Source organism: Belonocnema kinseyi, chromosome 9 (assembly GCF_010883055.1).
Source record: "Belonocnema kinseyi isolate 2016_QV_RU_SX_M_011 chromosome 9, B_treatae_v1, whole genome shotgun sequence".
Taxonomy (NCBI): domain Eukaryota; kingdom Metazoa; phylum Arthropoda; class Insecta; order Hymenoptera; family Cynipidae; genus Belonocnema; species Belonocnema kinseyi.
In genome coordinates, this window is record NC_046665.1 from 88,251,330 (window position 1) to 88,275,766 (window position 24,437).

The following is a 24,437-nucleotide window of genomic DNA, read 5'->3' on the forward strand; positions in this document are numbered from 1 at the left end:
ATTTCATTCACAAAAAAAGTTCTTAGGTTCAAAAAAACATTCAGTGAACTGAAAAACTGTGGTCGGTAATATAGGTATTTAGCTGTGTCACATGCCCTTAAAGAAAAAATAAGTTTTTAAACTTGTTTCCTGTTGAACGAAAAAAGGTTGCATAACGGTTTTTTGTTAGGTTCACGTAACTCAATTTCTCATTTGATTGATAATTTTTTGTTTTATTTGAAAGTAGAAAAATACACTTTTTGAATAAGCGATTGTTTATTTTGTCAGAGTAAAAAGCACGAAGGTACAGTCGAAAATATTTCAAGGTTTCTCATTCATTCTCGATTTATTTCAACTTTAACAAAAATTTAATTTAATTGTTTTAAATAAAATCATTTTTTTGCTGTTAATATATTTAAATGCAGGGATTTTTAATAAAAATCTTGCAAAGAGAATTTCTAAAAGAGGCATTTTAATTTTTGTATTTTGATTTCAAATTGTTTTATTCTGGTCTTTGGGTATTTATAGTCTGGGAAAAGGAAAAATTGATCAAGGAAATGTTAGAAAATTTTAAAAATAACATTTTCGGCCAACATGACACAACATGATTGTTGGTAAATTATTTGTCTTGTCTTTCTATTTAATTTTCTTTTAAGTTGCTTCCTGCTAACGATTATATTTTTAGTCAAGAATTTAATTATTTGAAACCAAATTCTAAAAGTTGTTCAAAAGTCATCCTTTTTGGTCAAAATATCTAATCTAGAATTACATTAATAATTAAAAATTCATCCTTTTGGTAGAAAAGTCAAGTTGAACATTCATCATTTTTGTTAAAAATTAATCTAGTTGATTGCAAGTTAAACTCTGGTTCAGAATTAATTTTTATGGTCTGAGATTCATCATTTTCATTGAAAATTCATCTCTTTGATTGAAAGCTCGTTTCTATTTTTATTTAAAAATTAATTTTATTTTTTTGTTGAAAAATTACCTTTTTGAGTTAAAATGTAACTATTCAATTTTAAAGTAAAAAATTGATTTCTTTAAAAATGAAAATACAATTAATTAAAGTTGAAACCAGTTTGTTACAAATTAATTTTGGTGTTATTGAAAGTTCGTCTCTTTTGTAACAAATTTAACGATTTTGTTGAAAATTCGGCTTTATTGGTAGAAATTTAAAAAAATGCATTTTTTAAATAGGAAAACTTTATGGTTATAAAATAAAATATTTTGGTTAAAACTGAAATTTTTGGTTAAACATTAAACTTTTTGTTGAAAATTTAATTGTTTTGTTGAAAAATCATGTATTTTTTTTAAATTCGACTTTTTTGTAGAACATTAATTTTTTTGTTGAAAATTCGCAGTTTTGTTTTGAGAATTTATTTTCCTAAGTTGAAAACTCAACTACTTTGTTTAAAATTAATTTTCTACTTGGAAATGTAACTTTTCCATTATTGAGTAAAAATGGATCTTTAGTTGAAAATTCGGTTTTGTTGGTAGAAAATTCGAAAAAAACTTTTAAAATAAAAAATAGGAAATTTTATGGTTAATAATTCAACTATTTTGGTTTAAAGTGCAATTTTTGGTTAAATATTAACCTTCTTGTTGAAAATTTACCTATTTTGTTGAAAACATATGTATTTTTTGGAAAATTCTACTTTTTTTAGCAGAAAATTGATTTTTTGGTTGAAAGTTCATAGTTTTCGTTTGAGAATTTATCTTCATAGATAGAAAATTCAACTATTTTAAAAAAAATAATTTTCTCAAATAAAATGTAGCTTTTCCATTTTTGGTTGAAAATGGATCTTTTTAGTCGAAAGTTCGGTTTTATTGGTAGAAAATTTCAACGAAAACTTTTTAAATTTCAAAGAAAAATTCCAACAAATTTTTTAACAATTAAAAAAAATACCATTTTTCTATTAAAAAATTTAATATTTTGGTTATGCAAATGTTTGGTTAAAAACTAAATTTTGTGTTGCAATTTAAAAAATTTTGTTGAAAATTCAGGTAATCTTTGGAAAATTCTACTTTTATTGTAGAAAATTAGTTGAATTCAGTTTTTGATAAAGTTGAAAATACATTAATTTCCTTAAAAATTCAAATATTTTGTAGTAAATTTTATTACTTTGAGGACAATTTAACATATTTGTCAAAAATTCTTACTTTTTAGTCGAAAATTTAACTGTTTTGTTGAAAATTCGTTTTTTTTTAGATTAATTTTTGACCTGAAAATGTAAAATTTCCATCTTTTGGTTGATAATTGATGTTTTTCAGCTGAAATTTGGCTTTATTTTCGGAAAGAGTAATTATTTTTGGTTGAAGTTTAATATTTAGTGTTTCAAAATTCTACTTTTGGGTTGAAAATACATGTTTGTAGGTTGAAAATTACATTATTTTATTAAAAAATCAACTATTTTGTTGAAAATTTAACAAATTATTTAAAAAATCAACTATTTTCTTGAAAATGTCATTATTTCTTTGAAAATTCCATTTTTTTAGAAAGTCAGTTTTTTGAGTAGAAAATTCAACAGTTTTATTGCAAGACAAGTCAATTTTGTTATTGAAATAAATAGACTATTAAATGTAAATTTTAAATTATTTTATTCTCTTTGTAAAAGATTCTATGTTGAAAATATTGCAAGATTAGAATATTGATCTCTGTATATTAATGGTCAGGAAAAATGAAAAATTGGTCAGGTAGAACCGCTTAATTCTAATAAAAAGAAAGCGCATTAATCGCGAAATTGAAGTCATTTTGATGATATCAATAACAACAAATTATTGATTTAAAAATAATGTCATTAAATTGCTGTTTAATTTGAAGAAATCGGGGAAAAAATGAGAAACTGCGAAATATTCACGATTGTAGGTTCGTGATTTTCCAACCTGATGAAAAAGAACAATCACCAAAAAAAAGTCTTTTTGACCACAAAATAAGATTTTGCGGAAGAATGAGAAAATTCGAAAATAACAATTATTTAATATCTACTAGATCAACTTCTACTGTCTTTCGTGCATATTATTTTTACTGTAAAAAAAGATACATGGATAAAAAAATTTTTTTATCCTGGAAAACCTGGTAGTCTTGGCAATTTTTTTCAAAAACGCTAGACATCCTGTTTTAATAGAAAAGGCGTTTCATTGACAACTTTGGCTTATTATATCATGCATTTTCCTTAACTAACCGGCGATAAGTCTTGTACTTTTTCATTAACTTGACGCAAAGACTACCCTTTAATGGAATGTAAAACCGGTGAACTATTTTTTTTCTTTTTTTTTTATATAATACTTTCCTCATGAGTATATGTTTCTACATAAACTCAATACGCATATCTGCCGTGATTTGGAAAATCACTGTAAAATAACTGCAAAAAGAAGGAAGCCGAGAAAATCGACAAAAAATGTTCGAACCTTTATTCCTGGGTATTGTGGATTCTAATTTATTTTCTGCTTTTTTTTTTGATTCTTGAATTTGCATATGATCTTTTCATATTTGCAAATGATCTTTTCATATTTGCAAATAAATTTATCTTAAAATGTTAATTAATTATTGAAAATGCAGTTAACGGTGTTGATTGGGATGCTCAAATTCGGGAAAACGTAATTTGAGAGAACGCCGTTCATGGCAAAAGACTATGAGAGTATTGAAATATTACAAATTATTATTCAAACATGAAATTGTATTTATTATGAAATATTACATATTAATCATATTATTATTCACCATTTTTTAATTTTAATTGTAAATTTAGGAAATAAAATATTTTTCAATTTTAAAAGATTTCCATATTCAATGTTCTGTAATTTTGAAGAGTTATATATAATTATCATTGACAATTCTTGAATATTGAAAATTTGTAATTACAAATTGAAATTTAAAACATCCTTTTTCAATTGTTCAATTCAAAACTTTAATTTTGAAGATTTATAATTGAAAACTGTTTAATTTTAAAACAAGTATAAATAACAATTCTTAAATTGTAATGCTTTTAAAGATCAATAATCAAAAGTTTTCAATTCTTAATCTTCCGAGTTGATGAAATTTGAAATGTAAATTATTAAAATGGCAGAATATTTATTTTAAAATTTAAAACTTGTATAATTTTTTTATTGTAAATTTAAAAAAATTAATTTTTAAACATTTACAATTCAAAGTTCTACTATTTTGAATACTTACAATTCAAATTCTTCAAACTTAACGATTAACAGTTTAAATATCTTCTATCCTAAAAGATTTGACATTCAAATTTCTCCAAAATTGAAGAGTTAAAATTGACAATTTTTTAATGTTACAAAATTTTGGAATGAAAAAATTATTCAATTTATAAAAGTCATACTTTAAAAGTATGCAATTTGAAGCATTTTTTTGAATACTTAAATTTTGAAGACTACTATGGAAAATTCTTCAATTTTAACGATTTGTAATTAAAAAATCTTCAATTCTGAAGATTTAAATTTGAATACTGATTAATTTTGAAAGACCTATAAATAGAAATACTTAAATTGTGATGATCTTTAAGATCAAAAGTCAAGAGTTTTCAATTTTTAATGTTAAGAATTAAAATTGCAAGACTTTTAATTGTGATATATAAAACTTTTATAATTTTAATATTGGAAATGTTTTAAATAATTAAATATTCAATTTCAAAGACCAAAAATTCAAATTTTACCATTTTGAAGAATTACATTTAAAAATTCTTAAATTTTAAAACTATAGAATTACAAATTATTCAATTTTCAAAACTTATATTTCAAAGATATACAATTTACAATATTTTAATTTTATTGTTATTTTATGTTATTTATTATAAATTTTGTCCTTCAACAATTTAATTTAATTAAAAAAAAATTAAAATCTTTAACTTCAAATAGCGACAATTTAAATTTGGACCATTTTGAAAAGTTATAATAAAATTTTCTTGAATTTTAAAAGCATAGAATTAAAAATTATTCAATTTTCATAAATCATATTTTAAGGTATCAAATTTGAAACATTTTTTTCAAGTTTAATTCAAAACTCTTCAGTTTTGAAGATTAACAATTGAAAGCTTCTTAACTGATCTTCCAAATTGATGAAATTTGAAATGTAAGTCTTTAAAATGGCAGAATTTTGATTTTTTAAATCTAAGACTCACTTATAAAATATACTCATTTTTAAATATTTGTCATTCATATTTCTCCAATCTTGAAGAGTAAAAATTGACCATTTTTGACTGTTAAAAATTTGCAATTACAAATTATTCAATTTTCAAACATTATTTTTTTAATGTATTGAATTTGAAACATTTTTTCGAATAGTTAAATTTTGAAGACTTACAATGGAAAAATCTTCAATTTTAACGATTTGCAATTTTAAACTCATCAGTTTTGAAGATTTACAATTGAAAAATCTTTAACTTCGAAAAATGTTTAAATAGGAATTTTGAAATTGTGATGATTTTAAATTATTTAAATGCCAGAATTTTTTACTGTAAAACTTAAAACTCGTATAATTTTTAAATTTTTAATTAAAAAAATTAAATCTTAAAGATTTACAATTAAAAGATCTATAATTTTAAAGCTTTACAATTTGAGTTATTTAATCTTAACGAATTGCAGTTTAAATGTCGTCTATTTAAAAAATAGAAATTATACAAATATAAAAAATTATATTTTAAAGTTATGCAATTTTAAACATTTTTTAAAAATGTTTAATTTTTAAAGATTTATAAATAAAAATTCTTAAATTGTCATGATATTGAAGATCAAAAGTCAAGATTTTTTTATTTTAAATCTTCCAAATTGATGAAATTTCAAATACTAATCATTAAAAGTTCAGAATTTTTAATTGCTAAACATAAAACTGTTATATTTTTAATTGTAAATGTTTTAAAGGAGGAAATCTGCAATATTTTAAAGTTCAACCATTCCATTTTTTACCACTTTGGAGAGTTATAATTAAAAATTCTTGAATTTTAAATATATATATTTTCACATTTTTCCATTATTAAGAGTTTTATTTTAAAGAAATTTAATTTTAAACGTTTTTTTATGTCGCTTAATGTGGAAGATTCACAATTGAAAATTCTTCATTTGCAGATGATATAGATATATGTATAACAGTATATATTAAAGTTATATATTTCAATACATTGGAAGTCCAAAGTTTTTTTTAACGAAAATATAAATGCGAATGTTATAACTATTAATAAATTTCATAAATAACGATAAAAACGATATTTTATCGGAATTAATTACTGTTTATTTATTAAATGTACATAAATTCCGAATGAATTAAGTATCAGCAAAACTCGAAATTATTGAATTTTAAGTCTGAAATAAATTAGTAAATTTTATGTCAATTAAAATATTAAATAATAAATTTAACACATCTTTAACCCAAATAAATAAATGATGTAATTATGCAATTTATATAATAAATTAATTATGTTGGTGATTAATACAATTTTATTAATTTCTTTTGAAAATTTCCAACTAATCGTTTCCACTTTAAACAACTGAAATGATTTTAAAGAATTATTTTTTATCTATTATATTTTTCAACGATATAACTTCTTGTTACTCTATCTCTCAAACTTTGCAGTTAACGGTGCTTTCCGAAAATTATGCAATAATTATTTTAAAAGTTATTAACCATTTTTAGAAAATTATTTGAATAATTGCGTTTCTTTTTTTTACGATTAGATCGATATAAAAAAAAATAATTTTTCAATTTTTTCTACTAAACGTTGTTTTTCCAAATAACGGCAGATGTTTATTTCACTACTCGCACCATATATAATTAGATACTTAATTAAAACTTATCTCTTACGAAAGTGGAAATCTCCTACAACATCACAAATTATTTGAGACTGAGAGACATTACGGATAAACTATTTTTATAAAATAGCATGCGCTCGATATCAACTTGCAAACCTGTTTGCAACAGAGAATTTCGTATATAGTACAAATAAGTTATGAGTTTTACTATTATCTATACTTTTAGTAATTATCTATAAATATTACAGATATTATGTCGAGAATTAAAAAATTCGACAAGACAGGTAAAAATTTGTTCATTTCACATTTTGATCACATTTTTCTACGCCTGTCCTGAAGCCAAATTGACATATAACTTAACTTGAACACATAATACAAGTCCCATATCGTATATATTTCCTAAATCTTTAAAGAGTGCATATTAAATTACAAATTAGAATCGAGGATTAAAAAATCGGTGACTTTCGACTTTCGTGAGCTCACCAAAAAAGAATCTCGGCAGATTCAGACGTGATTAATTATTTTATTTATTAGTAAAGCACCATGGTATTCAGAAAACCTTATAGTTCCATGTTGGCCTTATCAGAACCAGTTAATTTTTTTTTGTTCTGTTGAGTATCAGCTAAATAAATTCAAGTGTCGCCGATTTTGTAATCCTAATTTGGATACTATCCTAGCAACCTTCAAGAGAGAGCCTTTGATTGATGTTCTCGACTCTGACTTTCATTTCCCTGAGTATATCTTCCGCGAGACTATCGACAGTTGTGTATCTGACTTTGAAAAAATTGAAAATGTCTACTAAAAATTCTATAACCTGATCCCTGAAATACTGGCAAGTGGATTGAAGACTTCCTTCTGGCCCCAGGAAGCCCCAAACTAGCACCGGAGAGACTTGTTCTGAAATTGAGTAGAAATGTGCTAAAAACCCGTTGTTGTACTTGAGCATCTGTCTCTTGCCCATCAGAACCGACCATACGGCAGTTCCTATTGCCTGAAACAAAAAATTAAAAATAGAATATATATTTTTTTTGTGGCCGAGTCTGAACCAATCTATGTAGATCATTATAATTTCCGCAGATAGGAAAAGAAACAATCCACAAATTTATAAATTTATAAAATTGCGAACATCTAAAATACTCTTCATACCCAAATTTTAATAAAAGGATTTGTTTCAAAAAGTGGAGGTAAAAATTATTTGGCCTCAATTTAAAGAACTCTTAAAATATTCGTGAGCAAAACCTGCAGATATGGTACCTTCATTAGAATACCTTTTTTGTATAGGTTACGAGGGTGTCATTTTTTTATAATCCAGCTTTTGCACAACCATGTGAATAACATTTTGATAAACCTATTTTTGTTAAGTATTAGGTTCTTAAAGAAAGGAATAATTAAAAACGAAAAAATTAGACAATAAAATTTCGAATGGATAAAGTAATACAAACGTACCCACTGGTACATTCAATAGTTATGCACATATTTTAGATACATCTTCCTCAGAATAAATTGTTTTTATAGGTGACAAGGATGTAATTTTTTATAATCCAGTTTTTTTGCAACCATGTGCAAAACTGATGTTTAATAAGCATCGGGTTCAAATTTTAATTAAATTACTTATTAACTTGAAAAGTCAGAAATCTAATTTCCAAGCTCTTTTTTAATAAGTACCAGGATGACAGTTTAACAACATTTTGTTAAACTTGTTTTTGTTAAGTATTAGATCCTAAAATAAAAGAATAATATAGAAACTGCAATATTTGAAAAAAAAAAAAAATTTTATAATGGATGAAATATTAAAAAAGTACTCATTGGTATATAATAAAATTATGCACATATTTTATATATAGGATCTTTCTTAGAATACCTTTTTTGTATAGGTAACAAGGGTGACATTTTTTTATAATCCACCTTTTGTACAACAACCATATGAAAAACTTATTTTGGATAAGCATGTGGTTCACATTTTAATTAAATTATTCACAAATTTGGATATTACGTAAGATCCCATTAACAACCTTATTTTTTTATAAGTACCAGGATTATATTTTTAAAATAACATATCAAAAAACCTTTTTTTGTTAAGTATTAGATTCTAAAATAGAGGAGTAACTGAAACAATTAAATTTAGAATAAATCATTATAAAATTCCTCAAGAATCAAATATTACAAAGGCACTCTTTGGTACATAACAAAATTATGCACGTATTTTATATATGAGATCTTCCTTAGAATACATTGTTTGCATAGGTAACAATGGTGTAATTTCTCAATAATACAGCTTTTGTGCAACAAACATATGAAAAACTTATTTTGGATAAGCATCTGGTTCGCATTTTAATTAAATTATTTATAAATTTGGAAATTATGTAACATCTCATTGGCAACCTTATTTTTTTGATAAGTACCAAGATGATGTTTTAAAAATAACATTTAAAAAAATTTATTTTTGTTGAGTATTAGGTTCTAAAATAAAGGAATAATTAAAGAAATTAAATTTATAATAAAATAAATTAAATTTCTAAAGGATAAAATATTACAAAGGTTCTCATTGTTACATAACAAAATTATGCACATATTTTACATATGGAATCTTCCTTACAATACCTTTTTTGTATAGGTAACAAGGGTGGCATCAGCTTTTGTACAACAACCATATGAAAAACTTATTTTTGATAAGCATCTGGTTCACATTTTAGTTAAATTATTTGTAAATTCTGTGAAATCTCATTGCTAAGCTCTTTTTTATAAGTACTAGAAAGACATTTTAAAAACAAAATGTCATTGGTAAACTCTTTTTTTTTTATAAGTACTAGGACAACATTTTAAAAACAAAATTTATTAAACTTGTTTTTGTTAAGTATTAGGTCCTAAAATAAAATAAATTTTAAAAATTGAAAAATTAGAAAACTGATAAAATTTCTAAAGGATAAAATATTACAAAGGTCCTCATTGTTACATAACAAAGTTCTGCACATATTTTACATATGAGATCTTCCTTACAATACCTTTTTTGTATAGGTAACAAGGGTGGAATTTTTTTATAATCTATCTTTTGTACAACAACCATATGAAAAACTTATTTTTGATAAGCATCTGGTTCACATTTTAGTTAAATTATTTATAAATTCTGTGAAATGTCATTGGTAAACTCTTTTTTTTTATAAGTACTAGGACGACATTTTAAAAACAAAATTTTTTAAACTTGTTTTTGTTAAGTATTAGATCCTAAAATAAAATTTAAAAATTGATAAAATTTCTAAAGGATAAAATATTACAAAGGTCCTCATTGTTACATAACAAAGTTATGCACATATTTTACATATGGGATCTTCCTTGCAATACCTTTTTTGTATAGGTAACAAGGGTGGAATTTTTTTATAATCCAGCTTTTGTACAACAACCATATGAAAAACTTATTTTTGATAAGCATCTGGTTCACATTTTAGTTAAATTATTTATAAATTCTGTGAAATCTCATTGGTAAACTCTTTTTTTTACAAGTACTAGGATGACATTTTAAAAACAAAATTTGTTAAACTTTTTTTTGTTAAGTAATTGGTCCTAAAATAAAAAATAAAGTTAAAAAATTGAAAAATTAGAAAACTGATAAAATATTACAAAGGTTCTCGTTGGTACATAACAAAATTATGCACATATTTTTATATGGCTTCTTCCTTAAAATAGCTTTTTTGTATAGGTAACGAGGGTGTAATTTTATTACTAATCCAGCTTTTGTACAACGACCATATGAAAAGCTGATTTTTTATCAGTATCTGGATGACGTTTTAATAAACTTATTTATAAATTTGAAAATGATGTAAATCGCACTGGCAACTTTCTTTCAATATATTTTTTTTATATTTCTCGTGTTTTACAATAAAAAATTAATCAATTAAAAAGATTTAAAAAAGTGTTTACCGGTTGGTTTATTTTCTTGACTTTCTTAAAGACATTTTATTCAATTATCTTTCTAGTTTTTTATTTTCAATTTTTCATTTTTGAATATCTAATTTTGAATTATGAATCTTTTTTATGATCTGATTTCGTGTCATAAAATTATCCATAAGAAAATAGATTTCATTTAAAGCTTTAATAAAAAAATATAATGTCTATATTCCGTGTGGGCACAGGTCAGGGAAAACGTGCAAATTTGGAAATTCAGGAAATTTCTTTTTTATCACGAATGTCAGGGATTTAAAAAAAAATGTTAGCAGTCAGCGCGTTTCTTTATGAACTACTTTAAGCAACTGTCAAGAATAAACAGGGCAGCCACACCGTCACTTTTTTCTCAACAAAATTGTTAGTCACTTTTTAAAATGAAAATAATGGTTAACCCATATGTTAACCACTACTGAATTCAAGTTTATTACTATTTCTGATTTTTCATGAATGTTTAAAAAATGTTTTACTCTTTCGAAAAATTTCAAACGATGTGAAATATTTTAGGGCATTTACAAATATTCCAAGAAATTTGTAATATATTTCAATAACTTCAAATAATACATTTTTTTAATGATATCAGGATATTAAAAAAAAATTCCAAGGAGTTCACAATAGTTTTAAAAAGTTTCAGATGATTTCAAAAAATTTGAAAGGAATTGAAATATGTTAGGTTATTTAAAAATATTAACTTCAATGAATTTGGAATAGATTTCGATAATTTGAAGGGACTATAAAGGATTTGATAGATTATATTTTTAAGAATCCTAAGAAATTTTAAAGAAATTAGAAAGTTTCAAGGGATTTAAAAGATTTTTAAATATTTTAGTACATTTGAAAAAATTTCAAGGAATTTAAAAATATATGTAAAAATTTTGAAGGAGACTACAAAGGATTTAAAAGATTTTAGGGTAGTTTTAAATATTCCAAGGAATTTGTCATAGATTTCAATCAATTTAAAGAATTGCGAAGGATTTATATTTTTTTTTAAAGATTTCCGTCAGGATATTTTAAAAAATTCCAATGAGTTTTCAAGAGCTTTGATGAGTTTTAAAAGATTTGAAATATTTTAGGGTATTTTTAAAGATTCCAAGGAATTTTGAACAGATTCAAATAATTTGAAGGGACTGCAAAAGTTTTGAAAGATTTTAATGTATTTTAAAAATTTTCAAGATCTTTAGTTTCAAGGGATTTAAAAAGATTTCAAGGAATTTTCAATTGATTTACATACTGGTAATTCGAAGGGATTTCGAGTAATTGTACCGATTTTAGGATATATATATATATATATATTTTTAATTCCGAGGAATTTTTAGCTTTCAAAAAATTCGAAAGACTTCAAACACTTGCAATATTTTAGAGTATTTTAAAAGACTTCAAGGAATTTTCCATTGATGTCAATAATTTGAAGGGATTCCAAAGAGTTTTTCAGATTTTAGGATACATTTTTTTAATTCCAAGGAATTTTTACGAACATTAAATTTTTTAACTATATCATACGATTTAAAATATTATAGGGAATTAAAAAATTTCAAGGAATTTTCAAGAACATTAAAAAGTTTAAAAGTATTTCCAAAGATTCCAAGGAATTTTTAATTTAATTCAATAATTTGAAGAAATTACAAAGATTTAATGATATTTAAAAAAATTCCAAGGAATTTTCAAGGGCTTAAAAAATTTTCAACAGATTTTGGAAGTTTTCAAATAATTTACAATATTGTAGAGTATTTTCAAAGAGCTCAAGGAATTTTCGATTCATTTCAATAATTCAAAGTCAAAGAACTGTTCAGATTTTATGATATATTATTTAAATTCCAAGGAATTTTTAAGAGTTCTAAAAAATTTCAAAATATTTTATATGATTTGAAATATTTTAGGAAATCAAAAAAAAATTCTAACAATGTTTCAAGAAATTTTTAAAGTTTCAAGGGATTTTCAAGGATTCTAAGGAACTTTTAATTTATTTCAATAATTTGAAGAAATTCCTAAGACTGAAAATATTTTAGGATATTTAAAAAAATTCCAAGAAATTTTCAAGAGCTTAAAAAATTTTCAAAAGATTTTGAAAGTGTTCAAATCATTTACAATATTTTAGAGTATTTTCAAATATTTCAAGGAATTTTCAATTGATTTTAATAATTCAAAGGTATTCCAAAGAATTGTTCAGATTTTAGGATATATATTTTTTTAGTTCCAAGGAATTTTTAGGAGTTTTAAAAAATTTCATACGATTTAAAATATTTTGGAGAATTAAAAGAAATTTTCAAGAACTTTTAAAAGTTTCAAGGGATTTTCAAAGATTCTCAGGTATTTTAAAATTATTTCAATAATTTGAAGAAATTTCAAATATTTTAGGATATTTCAAAAATTTCCAAGGAATTTTCAGCAGCTTAAAAAACTTTTAAAAGATTTTTAAGGTGTTCAAAGCATTTATAATATTTTAGAGTATTTTCAAAGAGTTCAAGGAGTTTTCGATTTATTTCAATAATTCGAAGAAATTCCAAAGAATTGTTTAGATTTTAGGCTATATTTTTTTTATAATTCCAAGGAATTTTTAGGAGTTTTAAAAAATTTCATACGATTTAAAATATTTTGGAGAACTAAAAGAAATTTTCAAGAACTTTTAAAAGTTTCAAGGGATTTTCAAAGATTCTAAGGTATTTTAAAATTATTTCAATAATTTGAAGAAATTCCAAATATTTTAGGATATTTAACAAATTTCCAAAGAATTTTCAGCAGCTTAAAAAACTTTTAAAAGATTTTTAAGGTGTTCAAAGCATTTATAATATTTTAGAGTATTTTCAAAGAGTTCAAGGAATTTTCGATTTATTTCAATAATTCGAAGGAATTCCAAAGAATTGTTTAGATTTTAGGCTATATTTTTTTTTTAGTTCCAAGGAATTTTTAGGAGCTTTCAAAATATTTTATAAGATTAAAAATATTTTAGGGAATTAAAATAAATTTTCAAGAACTTTGTAAAGTTTCAATGGATTTTGAAAGATTCTAACGAATTTTTAATTTCAATAAATTGAAGAAATTCCAAAGATTTAAGGATATTTTTAAAAATTCCAAGGAATTTTCCAGAGCTTAAAAAATGAATGGGTTCAAATCATTTACAATATTTTAGAGTATTTTCAAAGATTTCAAGGAATTTTTAAGTGATTTTAATAAATCGAAGAGATTTAAAAGAATTAAGTTACTTTTGTTTAATTCCAAGCAATTTTTAAAGTAGCTTTAAAAAATTTCATAATATTGTAGAACATTCGAAATATTTTAGAGAATTTAAAATAAATCCAACTAAGTTTTATAACATTAAAAAGTTTCAAGGGATTTTAAGATTCCGATAGGTTGTAAATATTTTAGGATATTTTAAAAAATTCCAAAGAATTTAAAATAGATTGCAATAATTTGAGGGGACTAAAAAAAGATTTGAAATATTTGATAAAGTTTTTAAAAATTCCAAGGAGTTTTTTAAAACTTAAAAAATTTTTCAAAAGGTTTAGAAATTTGAAATATTTTAGGCTATTTTTTACAAACTTTTTCAAGTAAATAAGGCTGCGACAGCTCTGAAATTAGAAGAATTCAGGTAATATGAAGAAACTTTGTTTTAATTTCTTATAGAAACAAAAAGAAATGAAAGTTTTTAAGTTTCTTTAAGGTGCATTTCGAATGCGACTAAAACGACTCTGGCCGCGCGATCAAAGCCGTCCGTTTAATTTTCAATCCGGTTGAAAATACCAGAATTTAATTACATTATAAATTCAAACGTTACCTGAAATTAAAAGATTAAAATTACAACAATATTTATAAAATACATATAAAGGGTTATACGTTTGTAAGGTAATGAAAGACAATGATACAAAAACAAAATTTTATTTTTAAATCTAATAATTTCTTACAATCATTTTAAAAAATAGACTTTCGATGTCATATTATCGACTAGCTTAATCAAATAGCTTTTTGTCGATGGAATGACATTTTTTGATCTCAAATTCCAAACAAAAATGGTTATAATCTTTAATTCGAATCCCAGCGGAGATAGAGAGTATTTTTTTCACAGCTAAAGACTAACCATTTTGATTTAGACTAGTAGATCAAAATTCAGCATTAAATCAACAAAAAATAACCGTTTAAAAAATATATATTAAGACCTACTTAGATACCCTACCAACTATATTTAATAATAATAATAATAATAATAATAATACTGAAGTAATTTCAACAACTTATCCAAATTATGAAGAGCCCGAAGAAGTTGGCCTGGAATCACTCTGTTCATAATAAGACAGGAATGTCGAAGAAGGTCGGGAATTTAGTTCTTCCAATTCAAGTTGGCCAATAATCTGGAAAACTTGCATTTTGGCGCGAATTTGTCTCTCCTGACTCATTTTTTTTACAGATTCAGCCATGCTTTTGAAAAAGACGTCGATTGGATGATCATCCTCAGTCTTACTTTCAAATACTTTCGACAGAAATTCCTGTCGTTCATTCGAATTTTTCCCAATAGTTTCTAAAATTGTATCCGTCACTTTCTGCTTTCTCCTGCTGCTTGTATTTTCCTCGTGTTTTCGTTTATCGATATCCTCCTCCTTTATTGTTATCAGGTGCTCCTCGATTAGCTGCAAAGTTTCTGCATTTTCATTATTATAAATCGGCTCCTCTATTTCGGTTTCTTCTGTTTGTGATTTTGGTTCCTCATCGCTGTCTAAATCGCCCGAATTTGCTGGCACTGCAGTCCTGAAAAAAAAAGCTTTTAAGTTTAAACTATAGAATATTATAACAACTTTCATAGCTTTACTTTTTCCGACTTTACAGTGATTATCAAATTTAAATTTGGACATTCTGGAGCGCAAGGAAAAAAATTTCATGCAAAATCCATGTATTCTTATAAAATTTTGTATGCGAAATTATTTACTTACGCTTTTTCGTTTTCAACCTGGTGAAGGAAATCGAGAGACCCTTCGAGAAACCATCTTCTTCGTTTCCGCGATCTGGCGGATCCTGTCGAAATTTTTTGGCTCCTCTTACGTCTCATGAATGTGTCTCGCACATTTCTCCATCGGCTTTTGCATTCTTCAACTAAAAAAAAAAAAAAAAACAAAAAAAAAAGTACCATGTTGTAACATGTAACATATATCAGGGTCGTCAAAAAAGGTGAATAGGTGACATTTTTGTGTAAAATAGGTTGAAAATAGGTGATAATCAAATGTTAAATAAGACAAACAAACAAGTTATAATTTTTTGTAAACCTGGAGATGACCAGACATGTTTTTCTCCGATTAAAACGGCCACCCTGAAAAATGGAGTATTTACATTTCCACTGAGAACTAATTTTCAATTAAAAAAAAATAATAAAAACTATTTTTTTACAAAACAATTCAATTTCTTACCACATAGTTAAATCCGTTACCAAATTGTTAAATTTGCAAGCAAAAAAGATTAATAGTCTGCATTTTTAAACTATAGTTTAATTTTTTACCAAAAAATTAGGCAGACAAATTTCTATCGAGAAAAATTAATTTTCCATTAGAACAACAACAAGAAAAACGAATTTTCTACGAAAAAGTTGAACATTTTTCAGTCAAGAATGAAAAATAATTAAAAAATTTTTTTTTAATAATGTTAAGCAAATCGTTGAATTTTCAAACAAAAATATTAATGTTTATCAAAAAATGTTTAGTAGATAATATATATTTCCACAAAGAAATTTTTTATTAAAAATAAAAAACAGTTACATTTGACCAAAAAGTATATATTTTCAACATGACTTGATTTGGACCAAAAAAATTTGATTTTCTACCTAAAAAATACGAATTTTAAACAACAAAAAAGCATTTTTTAACCAAAACGAATTTTCTACAAAACAGTTTAATTTTATACAAATTTGTTGAATTTTTAAGCCAAAAGCTTAATTCTCTATAAAAAAATTTAATTTTACAAAGCGAGAATATGAACTTACAACAAAAAAGTTAATTTACAATTAATAAGTTGACTTTTTTAACCAAATATTTGAGTTTGCAGTTTAAAACCCCATTTTTACAACACAAAGAATTTTTAATTTAATATTTTAACAAACAAAAAATGAACTTTTAACTAAAATTATGAATATACAACGAAAAGAAAATAAAATTTAAAAAAATTCCTTCAACTTTCAACCAAGGAGTGGAATTTTTAATGAATGATTTGTTTGGTTCAAAATTCTACTTTTTGGTTAGAAATTCTACTATTTAGTTAAAGATTTAACTATTTTATTGGAAATTAAAGTCTTTCATTAAAAAGTAATCGTTTTTGGTAAAAAAAATTATATTGTTTGGTAGAAAATTCATTTTTTAAATTGAAAATTCATATTTTTCGGTTGAACATTCATCTTTTTTTGACTGAAACCCAATTCTTTTTATTTGAAAAGTCTATTTATTATTGTATTTTTGTTGAAGAAATAATCTCTTTTATTAAAAAAAACATACTTTTTATGAAAATTCAACAATTTTTTTGAAAAAGTCGTCATTTTTGTCGAAAAATTATCTTTTGGTAAAAAATTCTGTTTTTTTGTTGTTGAAAATTCACCTTTTATATTTCAGCGCTGATAATTTTTATTGAAAAGTCTACTATTATAATTTTGGCGTTTAGTTTAAAATTCTACAAATTGGTTAAAAACTCAATTGGTTTATTAAAAATTCATCTTCTTTGGATCAAAATTGACCCTATTTGATTGAAAGATAATTTTCAACCAAAAAGGATCAATTATAAACGAAAAACGTAATAGTAGGAGGTTAAAAAAAACAATCCTCAAACAAAACAGATTAATTTTCAAGGAAATATTTATACTTTTAACAAAGAAATATGACATTTCTAACAACAGCGTTGAATTTTCCATCAAGCAAGAATTTATCGTTCAAGAAAGAAACAATATTTCAACCAAATTATTAAATTGTCTACAAAAAGATGAGTTTTCAACAGAAAAAATAATATTCAACCCAATATATCAAGGGTTCAAAAGTTTTTAAAGATTTGACACGATTTTAAAAGATTTTTTAAGATTTCACAAAGATTTAAAAAAATTCAATGATTTCAATGAATTTAAAACATTTTACAAACAAATATTTACGAAAGATTTCACGAATATGTAAAAAAATTTCACCAATCTTTTAAAAGATACCATACGCATTTCAAAGATTTAAAAAAGTCGTGTACACTAGATTAAAAAGATTTCACAAAAATTTCCCAAATATTTCGAACGTTTCATAAGGGTTTGAAAGACTTGTAAAAGGCATACGCACCAGATTTCAAAGATTTCACAAAGATTTCGTACATTTCACAAAGATTTCGTACATTTCATAAAGATTAAAAAAACTTCGAAAGATTTCAAACATTTTTAAGATTTTAAAAAGAGTACAGTACACCAAATTTCAAAACCTTTCAAAGATTTGAAGCAATTTCAATATTTTTTAGAAGATTTCAAAATATTTCACAAAGATTTAAAGTATTTTAACGGTTTCAAATTAACACAAAAGATTTCATTAAAATTTAATACAGATTTCAAAAGAAAATAAGAATTTCAAAACGGGCATGGTACGCAGGAAGATTTCATAAATATTTGAAAAGAATAACAATTTTAACAGTTTTCAACAAATTTGAGAAGATTTAAAAATATTTTAACGATTTCCAACAAAACAAAATTTCACAAACAAAGATTAAGAAAATATTTCATAAGGATTTCAAAAAATTTCAGAAATATTTTAAGTATTTCAATGATTAAAAAAATTTGACAAAATTGAAAGATTCCAAAAGATTTCACGGAAATGTCAAGATTGCACAAACATTTTAAGTACTTAATTCCAAGGATTTCAACGAATTCATAACGATTTCAAAATATTTCAAAAAGTAAGGTTACAAGAGTTTAGGATCAATTAAATAAAAACTTTTAAAAATTCAAAAAAAACCCATTGATTAAATAGAATTGAGTGACTTTGGAAGAATTCAAGCAAATTAAAAAAACTTAATAGAATTCCAAAGAATTTAAAAAAAATTAGAGTGAATTAAAAAAAAATCTCTTCAAATCTTTGAAACCCTATTAATTTCTAACCAAAGAAGTGACTAATGACTACAAAACAATTAAAGTTAAATTTAAAAGAATTCAAACGAATTTAAAACGGAATTTTCAATCGAAACAATGCCATTAAAATATCAAGCTGAATTTAGAAAAAAAAATCAAGTGAATTCTAAACAATTAAGAAATATGGAAAAATACAATGAATTAAGGATGAAAAGAATTTAGAAAAATCACAGAGAATTTTATGAAATGTTTAAGAATTTAATATAAGTAATTAAGACTTCAAGATGAATTAAACAAGGACTTTTTAAAAAACCATTGGATTAAGTAGAATTGAGTAAATTGAGAAGAATTCAAGAAAATTTTTCAAAACTTTGGATAAATTAATAAAAATTCAGGGCGAATTACAAAAAATATTTGAAAATCTCTTCAAATCTTGGAAACTCTACGAGATCCCTTGCTTTTTGTGAATAAATTCTTTGAAATCAATTAAAATATTATAAAATCCCGTGAAATTAATTAAATCTAATGATACTTCCTGAAATCCTGGAATCTTTTAGAATATCCTATAACCTTACAGGTCCTGTAAAATCCTTTCATATCTTCCGATATGAATAACCCTTAAAGTTTTTAAAACCCATGAAATTTTTTAAATCTCTTTTAGAGCGTTTAAAATTTCCTAAAATATTTTAAATCTTTTTATATCTTTTGAAATCCCTTGAAACTTTTTAAAGCCCTTGAAAACGCCAAAGAATCCTTTACAATGGCCCAAATATTACGAATCCTTTGAAATTTGATTAAATTACTGAAATCAATCAAAGATTACTTGTAATCTTTAAAAAATATATAATGTTTCAAATTGTTTTCAATCTTTTGGAACCCTTTTAAATTGCTTAAAGCTCTTGAAAAGAAATTCATTGAATCAGGTATAATTGAGTAAATTAGAAGAATTCAAGAAAAGTAAAACTATTCGAATGAATTCCAAAGAATTAGAAGAATTCAGGAGAAATTAATAAGAATTGAGGGTGAATTAAAAAAAAAAAATTTCAAATCTCTTTAAACCTTGGAAATCCTACAAAAAACCTCATTTCTCGAGAATAAATTCTTTAGAATCACTTAAATATAATAAAATCCCGTGACATTCTGTGAAATCTGATACTTTCGGAAATCCTGGAAAATTGTTTAAAATACCTTATGAGTTTAAAAAAACCCTTTACAATCATTGAAATCTCGGAAACTAAAAAGTGATTTGAGGAAAAACTGAGTAATAATGTCTGTGACTACCCTGATATTTTTTAAGGTACTTCTTGTAGAAATTCCCTAATTTGCTCCTTTTTTCAAAATTTCTGACTTTTATCAATTATTTTATTACATTTTTTTTAAAGCTGAATGAAATTATTTTAATCGTTTAAACGTAGAAATTATTCGATTTGTTTAAACACTTAACCCGTCAAGCGCAGGGCACTAATAATAATTTCTGTTTTTTTTTTTATTTTAAAATTCAGATAAATTACCCACAAAAAATTAGAAATGCTGAGGATTTTCAAGTAAGCAAGATTTTACTCGGTTTCACTGACTGCCCAACGCAACCATAAAATAGAATATTAATTTTTAATTCCTTTTAAAATCGCGATAGTTTTGTGGTAAAGAATAATGTATTTTTATGTACAACTAGAGTTCTTAAATTCACGACAATTTAAGTTCAGGAAATTTATACAACAAAAGAAAAGAATTTTTAAATCAAAAAGACGAATTTCCAACAAATGAAGATTGTTCTCTCAAAAAACAAATAAAATTTTATCTAAATTATTGAACCTTTAAACCAGAAGACAAATTTTCTTTACAAAAATTCAATTTTCAAACAAAAAATTTAACTGTTCAACAAAAAATTAATTTTCCACGAAACTGATGCATTTTTACCCAACAAAAAAAGGAAACTTGAACCTAAAAAATAATTTTAAAAAACGCGAATTTTTAACTAGAAAATATCAAACTTAAAAAATGGAAAAGTTACATTTTATGTTTAAAAATGAATTCTAAAAAAAAGAAGGATTTTCCACTAAACAGTTAAATTTTCAACCAGACATAAGCCTTCAATAAATAAAAAAATTTCACAATGTAGTTTAATTTTGACCCAAGTAGTTGAATGTTCCATTAATAAAGGTTAATTTATAACAAGATACTAAAACTTTTAATCAACGAGATAACTTTTCAACTTAAAATATAAATCTTTAACGAAAAAGTGATTTCTTAACAAAGCGATTCTACCAAATATTTTAAACAAATTAGTTGAATTATCAAACAAAGAAGAATGATTTTTAACCAAATAGTTGCATTTTCATACAAAAAATAAAATTTCTTCTATAACAGATGAAGTTTTACATGAAAAAGATAAATTTTTAAAAAAATAGTCAAATTTTCTGTTGAAAAAGATTTTAGTCGAGCTTTCACGATCAAACTATGAATTTTTTAACAAGAAATAATTTTCTACTAAAAAAAAATGAATTTTCAATCCAAAAAGACGAATTTTTAACCAAAAAGGCTGACTTTTTAACAAAATTGTTGAATTCTCTAGCAAATAGTCCAAAAAAAGATTCCAGTTAACTCAGTAACATGAAAAAATTGAATTTTTGTAACAAAAAAAATAAGTTTCTCTTAAAAAAAATTGAATTTTCAATCCAAAAAGACGAATTTTTTCAACCAAAAAGGATTAATTTTCAACAAAATAGTTTAATTCTCTAGTGCATTGTTATCCAAAAAAGATCAATTTTGTACTAAAACAGATGAATTTTTCATGAAAAACAATTTTTTTTATGAGTAGAACTTTCATCCAGAAAATATTTCAGTTCATTTTTCAACACCAAAATATAAATTTTAAACAAAAAGTAAATATTCTACGAAATAGTTAAGTTTTCAAGAAAATAGTATCTAACTAAACAGTTTTTAGTTTCTAACTAAGCAGTTGCTTTTTTATCAAAATGAGATTTAATTTCTGCTAAAACAGGTAAACTTTAAAATAAAAAAGACAAACTTTAATAAAAAGAGTTGAATTTTCAACCGAAAAGTGAACGAAAAAATGCCATCTTCTATTAGTTAAAATAAATTCTGAGATTCTCATCAATTCTCAGAGAATTTATTTCTCGGTTATATTTTCATTCTCGTTCTCAAAGTAATTTAACCAACTCAGAACTCTATGAATTGCACAACCCTAGTAGATTTGGCCAATTTCAAGCTTTTGAAGCACCTTCTAATGTGTTAGACGAAAAGTGTGTTTTTAATTCATTTGAGGTTAGGTTTGGCAGCTCCGAACGGCTTTGAGAGGAATTGGAATCTGATTATTTTCGCTGTCTAATCAGATATTAAAAAAGGACCCAAGTGTAAATGTAAATAGATCCCATAAAGCCGAATCTAAAAATGACATATGTACGGCTTTCTGATAATGTATTATTCGTGTAAACAGAACCGATAAAATTTCTATTAATACTATAATTATAGTGCTTACATATTATTGTAATGTAATTATTACGTAAATGATCGTAAAACAAACAAATAATAGATTTTACTCACCAGGTTGCTTCAAGCCTTCCGCAATTTCTGCCCACGCATCGTCTCTGACATTTAAATCTTTATAATACTTATTTTTTGGATCAAATAAGCAGGAACGGTGTCGCACCAATTCAATTAACTTTGAATCGTCCATGTTTCTGATTTGTTGATTTCACAATAAGAAGGGATAAATTAAACTCTTTCTAAACAAACTTGACAGTCGTCGCGGCTGTACATTCAGAGTGTTGTCTAGACACGCGTCATGAACGCGTTGATACGATTGCTTCTGTCGACCGCATTGCGGATCGCGCGGCTGCAGCCGAACGTCTTGATTACGGAAGTACTGATACCGCCATGACACTTCTTGAGAATTTGAAAAAATCGGGCAGTTTTTTAATAATAACGAATGTTATTTTTTTTTAGTGTTTTCTCATCAGCTTCTTATCAGGGGAACTAAAAATCACGTATTCTGCAAAAATATGGGGGGGGGGGGTGAAAATCATTTTTATGTAAGACATTTTCACGTCTAAGAATCACTAAAAAATAAAAGTTTAAAAATTTGGTAAAAAATTCAAATATTTACTCGAAAGGTGAAATATTTTCTTAAGAATTAATTTTTTAAATTAAATAATCTTCAAATTAGTTAAAACTTCATTTCTTAGGTCAAAGTTTTTTTTTGTAGAAAATGTCTTTTTTCAGTTGAAAATTCAACTATTTTGTTGAAAATTCGTTTTTTTTTTGTGTAAAAAGTTAATTTTACTGGTTTAAAATTCAACTGTTTGTTTGAAAATTTATATACTTTTTTGAAAATTCATCTTTTTTGTTACAAATTTAATCTTTTTTTGGTGTTGGTTGAAAGTTAATTTTGTCAACGGAAAATTTCAATATTTAATTTTTGTTCGAAAATGTTTTTCTTTTTTAGTTTAAAATTCAACTATTTGGTTGAAAATTGGTCTTTTTTAGTTAAATGTAATTGTTTTTTATTTTAAATTAAAATTTTTTGGTTGAAATATCAACTATTCGTTTTTTTCACATGCACCTCTTTGGTTGCAAATATTTTGTTTTTCTTTTGCTTCAAAATTAATTTTTTACGGAAAATGTGAGTATTAGTTTGAAAATTAGTTCAAAATTAATTTCTTTGTTCAAAAATTTAACTGTTGGTTTAATTTTTTTTAAATTTAACTCTTCCATTTTTGGTAGAAAATGGACCTCTGACAGTTGAAGCATTTTTTTTTTAGGAAAATAATTGTTGGTTAACAAATCAAGGGTTTTGGTTAAAAACTTATATGTTTTCGTTGAAGATTAAACTGGTTTGTTGATAACGACGTCTTTCTTATTAAAATCAACTGTTATAAATTACAAATGTTTCTGTTGAAATATCGTCTATTGCATTTTTTCATTGAAAATATATATTTTTATATCTTTTTATCTTTTAAACATCATTTTTTCAACTGGAAATTTAACTATTTTATCCAACAAATTCATCTAGAAATTTTGATAGAAATTTTTTATTTTTTAGTTAAAACTTGAACCGTTTGATGGAAATTTATTTACTTTCTTAAGAATTTGCCTTCTTTGGTAGAATATTAACATTATCAGTTTAAAATTTAACTGCAAGGTTAATAATTTATGTATTGTATTAAAAACACTTTTATTGTGGTAGAAAATAAATTTTTCTGATTGAAAAATAAACTTTTTGGTTGAAAGTTAAACTGATTTTCTTTAAAAATAACAATATTTTTCAGTCGAAATCTTAGCTATTACATTTTTCATTAGAAAATGCATCCTTTAAGATTAAAAATTTGGTTGAACATTCAATTGCTTTGTTAAAAATTACATTTTTTAAAACAATTTTAGTAGCAAATTCTAACCTTAGATAAAAAATTCAACTTTTTTGTGTAGCATTTTTTTTTGTTGAAAAGTAATTTTTTAGAATAAAAATTGAACTATTGAATTTTTGGTTACAAATTGATATTTTTTTGTTTAAACATTCAACTATTTCGTTGAAAATTTATGTGATTAATTTAAAATTCGTTTTTTTTAGTAGAAAATTAATCTCTTTGGTTAAAAATTCATCTTTTTGATTGAAAATTCCACTATTTAATTCAAACATTAACTGTTTGGTAGAAAGGCCGTATTTTTTATTTGAAACTTCAACACTTTGAATGGA

The 24,437-nt window shown here is 24.2% G+C and overlaps 2 protein-coding genes across 2 annotated transcripts in view; both read right to left on the minus strand.

Annotated features, from left to right (window-relative positions):
- Window positions 1-7,341: 7,341 nt before the first annotated feature.
- The window catches only part of LOC117180335 (mitoguardin), a 166,048-nt gene continuing 148,952 nt past the window's right edge, over window positions 7,342-24,437 (minus strand). Inside the window, exon 9 of the mRNA XM_033372777.1 lies at window positions 7,342-7,726. Coding sequence (XP_033228668.1) covers window positions 7,409-7,726 — 318 coding nt within the window. The 3' untranslated portion in view covers window positions 7,342-7,408. The remainder of the gene's footprint in view (window positions 7,727-24,437) is intronic.
- Window positions 14,561-22,564, minus strand: LOC117180337 (transcription factor Adf-1-like). Its single transcript, XM_033372779.1, has 3 exons — window positions 22,289-22,564; window positions 15,591-15,750; window positions 14,561-15,408 (listed from the first exon to the last, which is right to left on the minus strand). Exons 1-3 carry the CDS (start codon window positions 22,419-22,421, stop codon window positions 14,907-14,909), a joined length of 795 nt encoding a protein of 264 aa, XP_033228670.1. The 5' UTR covers window positions 22,422-22,564; the 3' UTR covers window positions 14,561-14,906.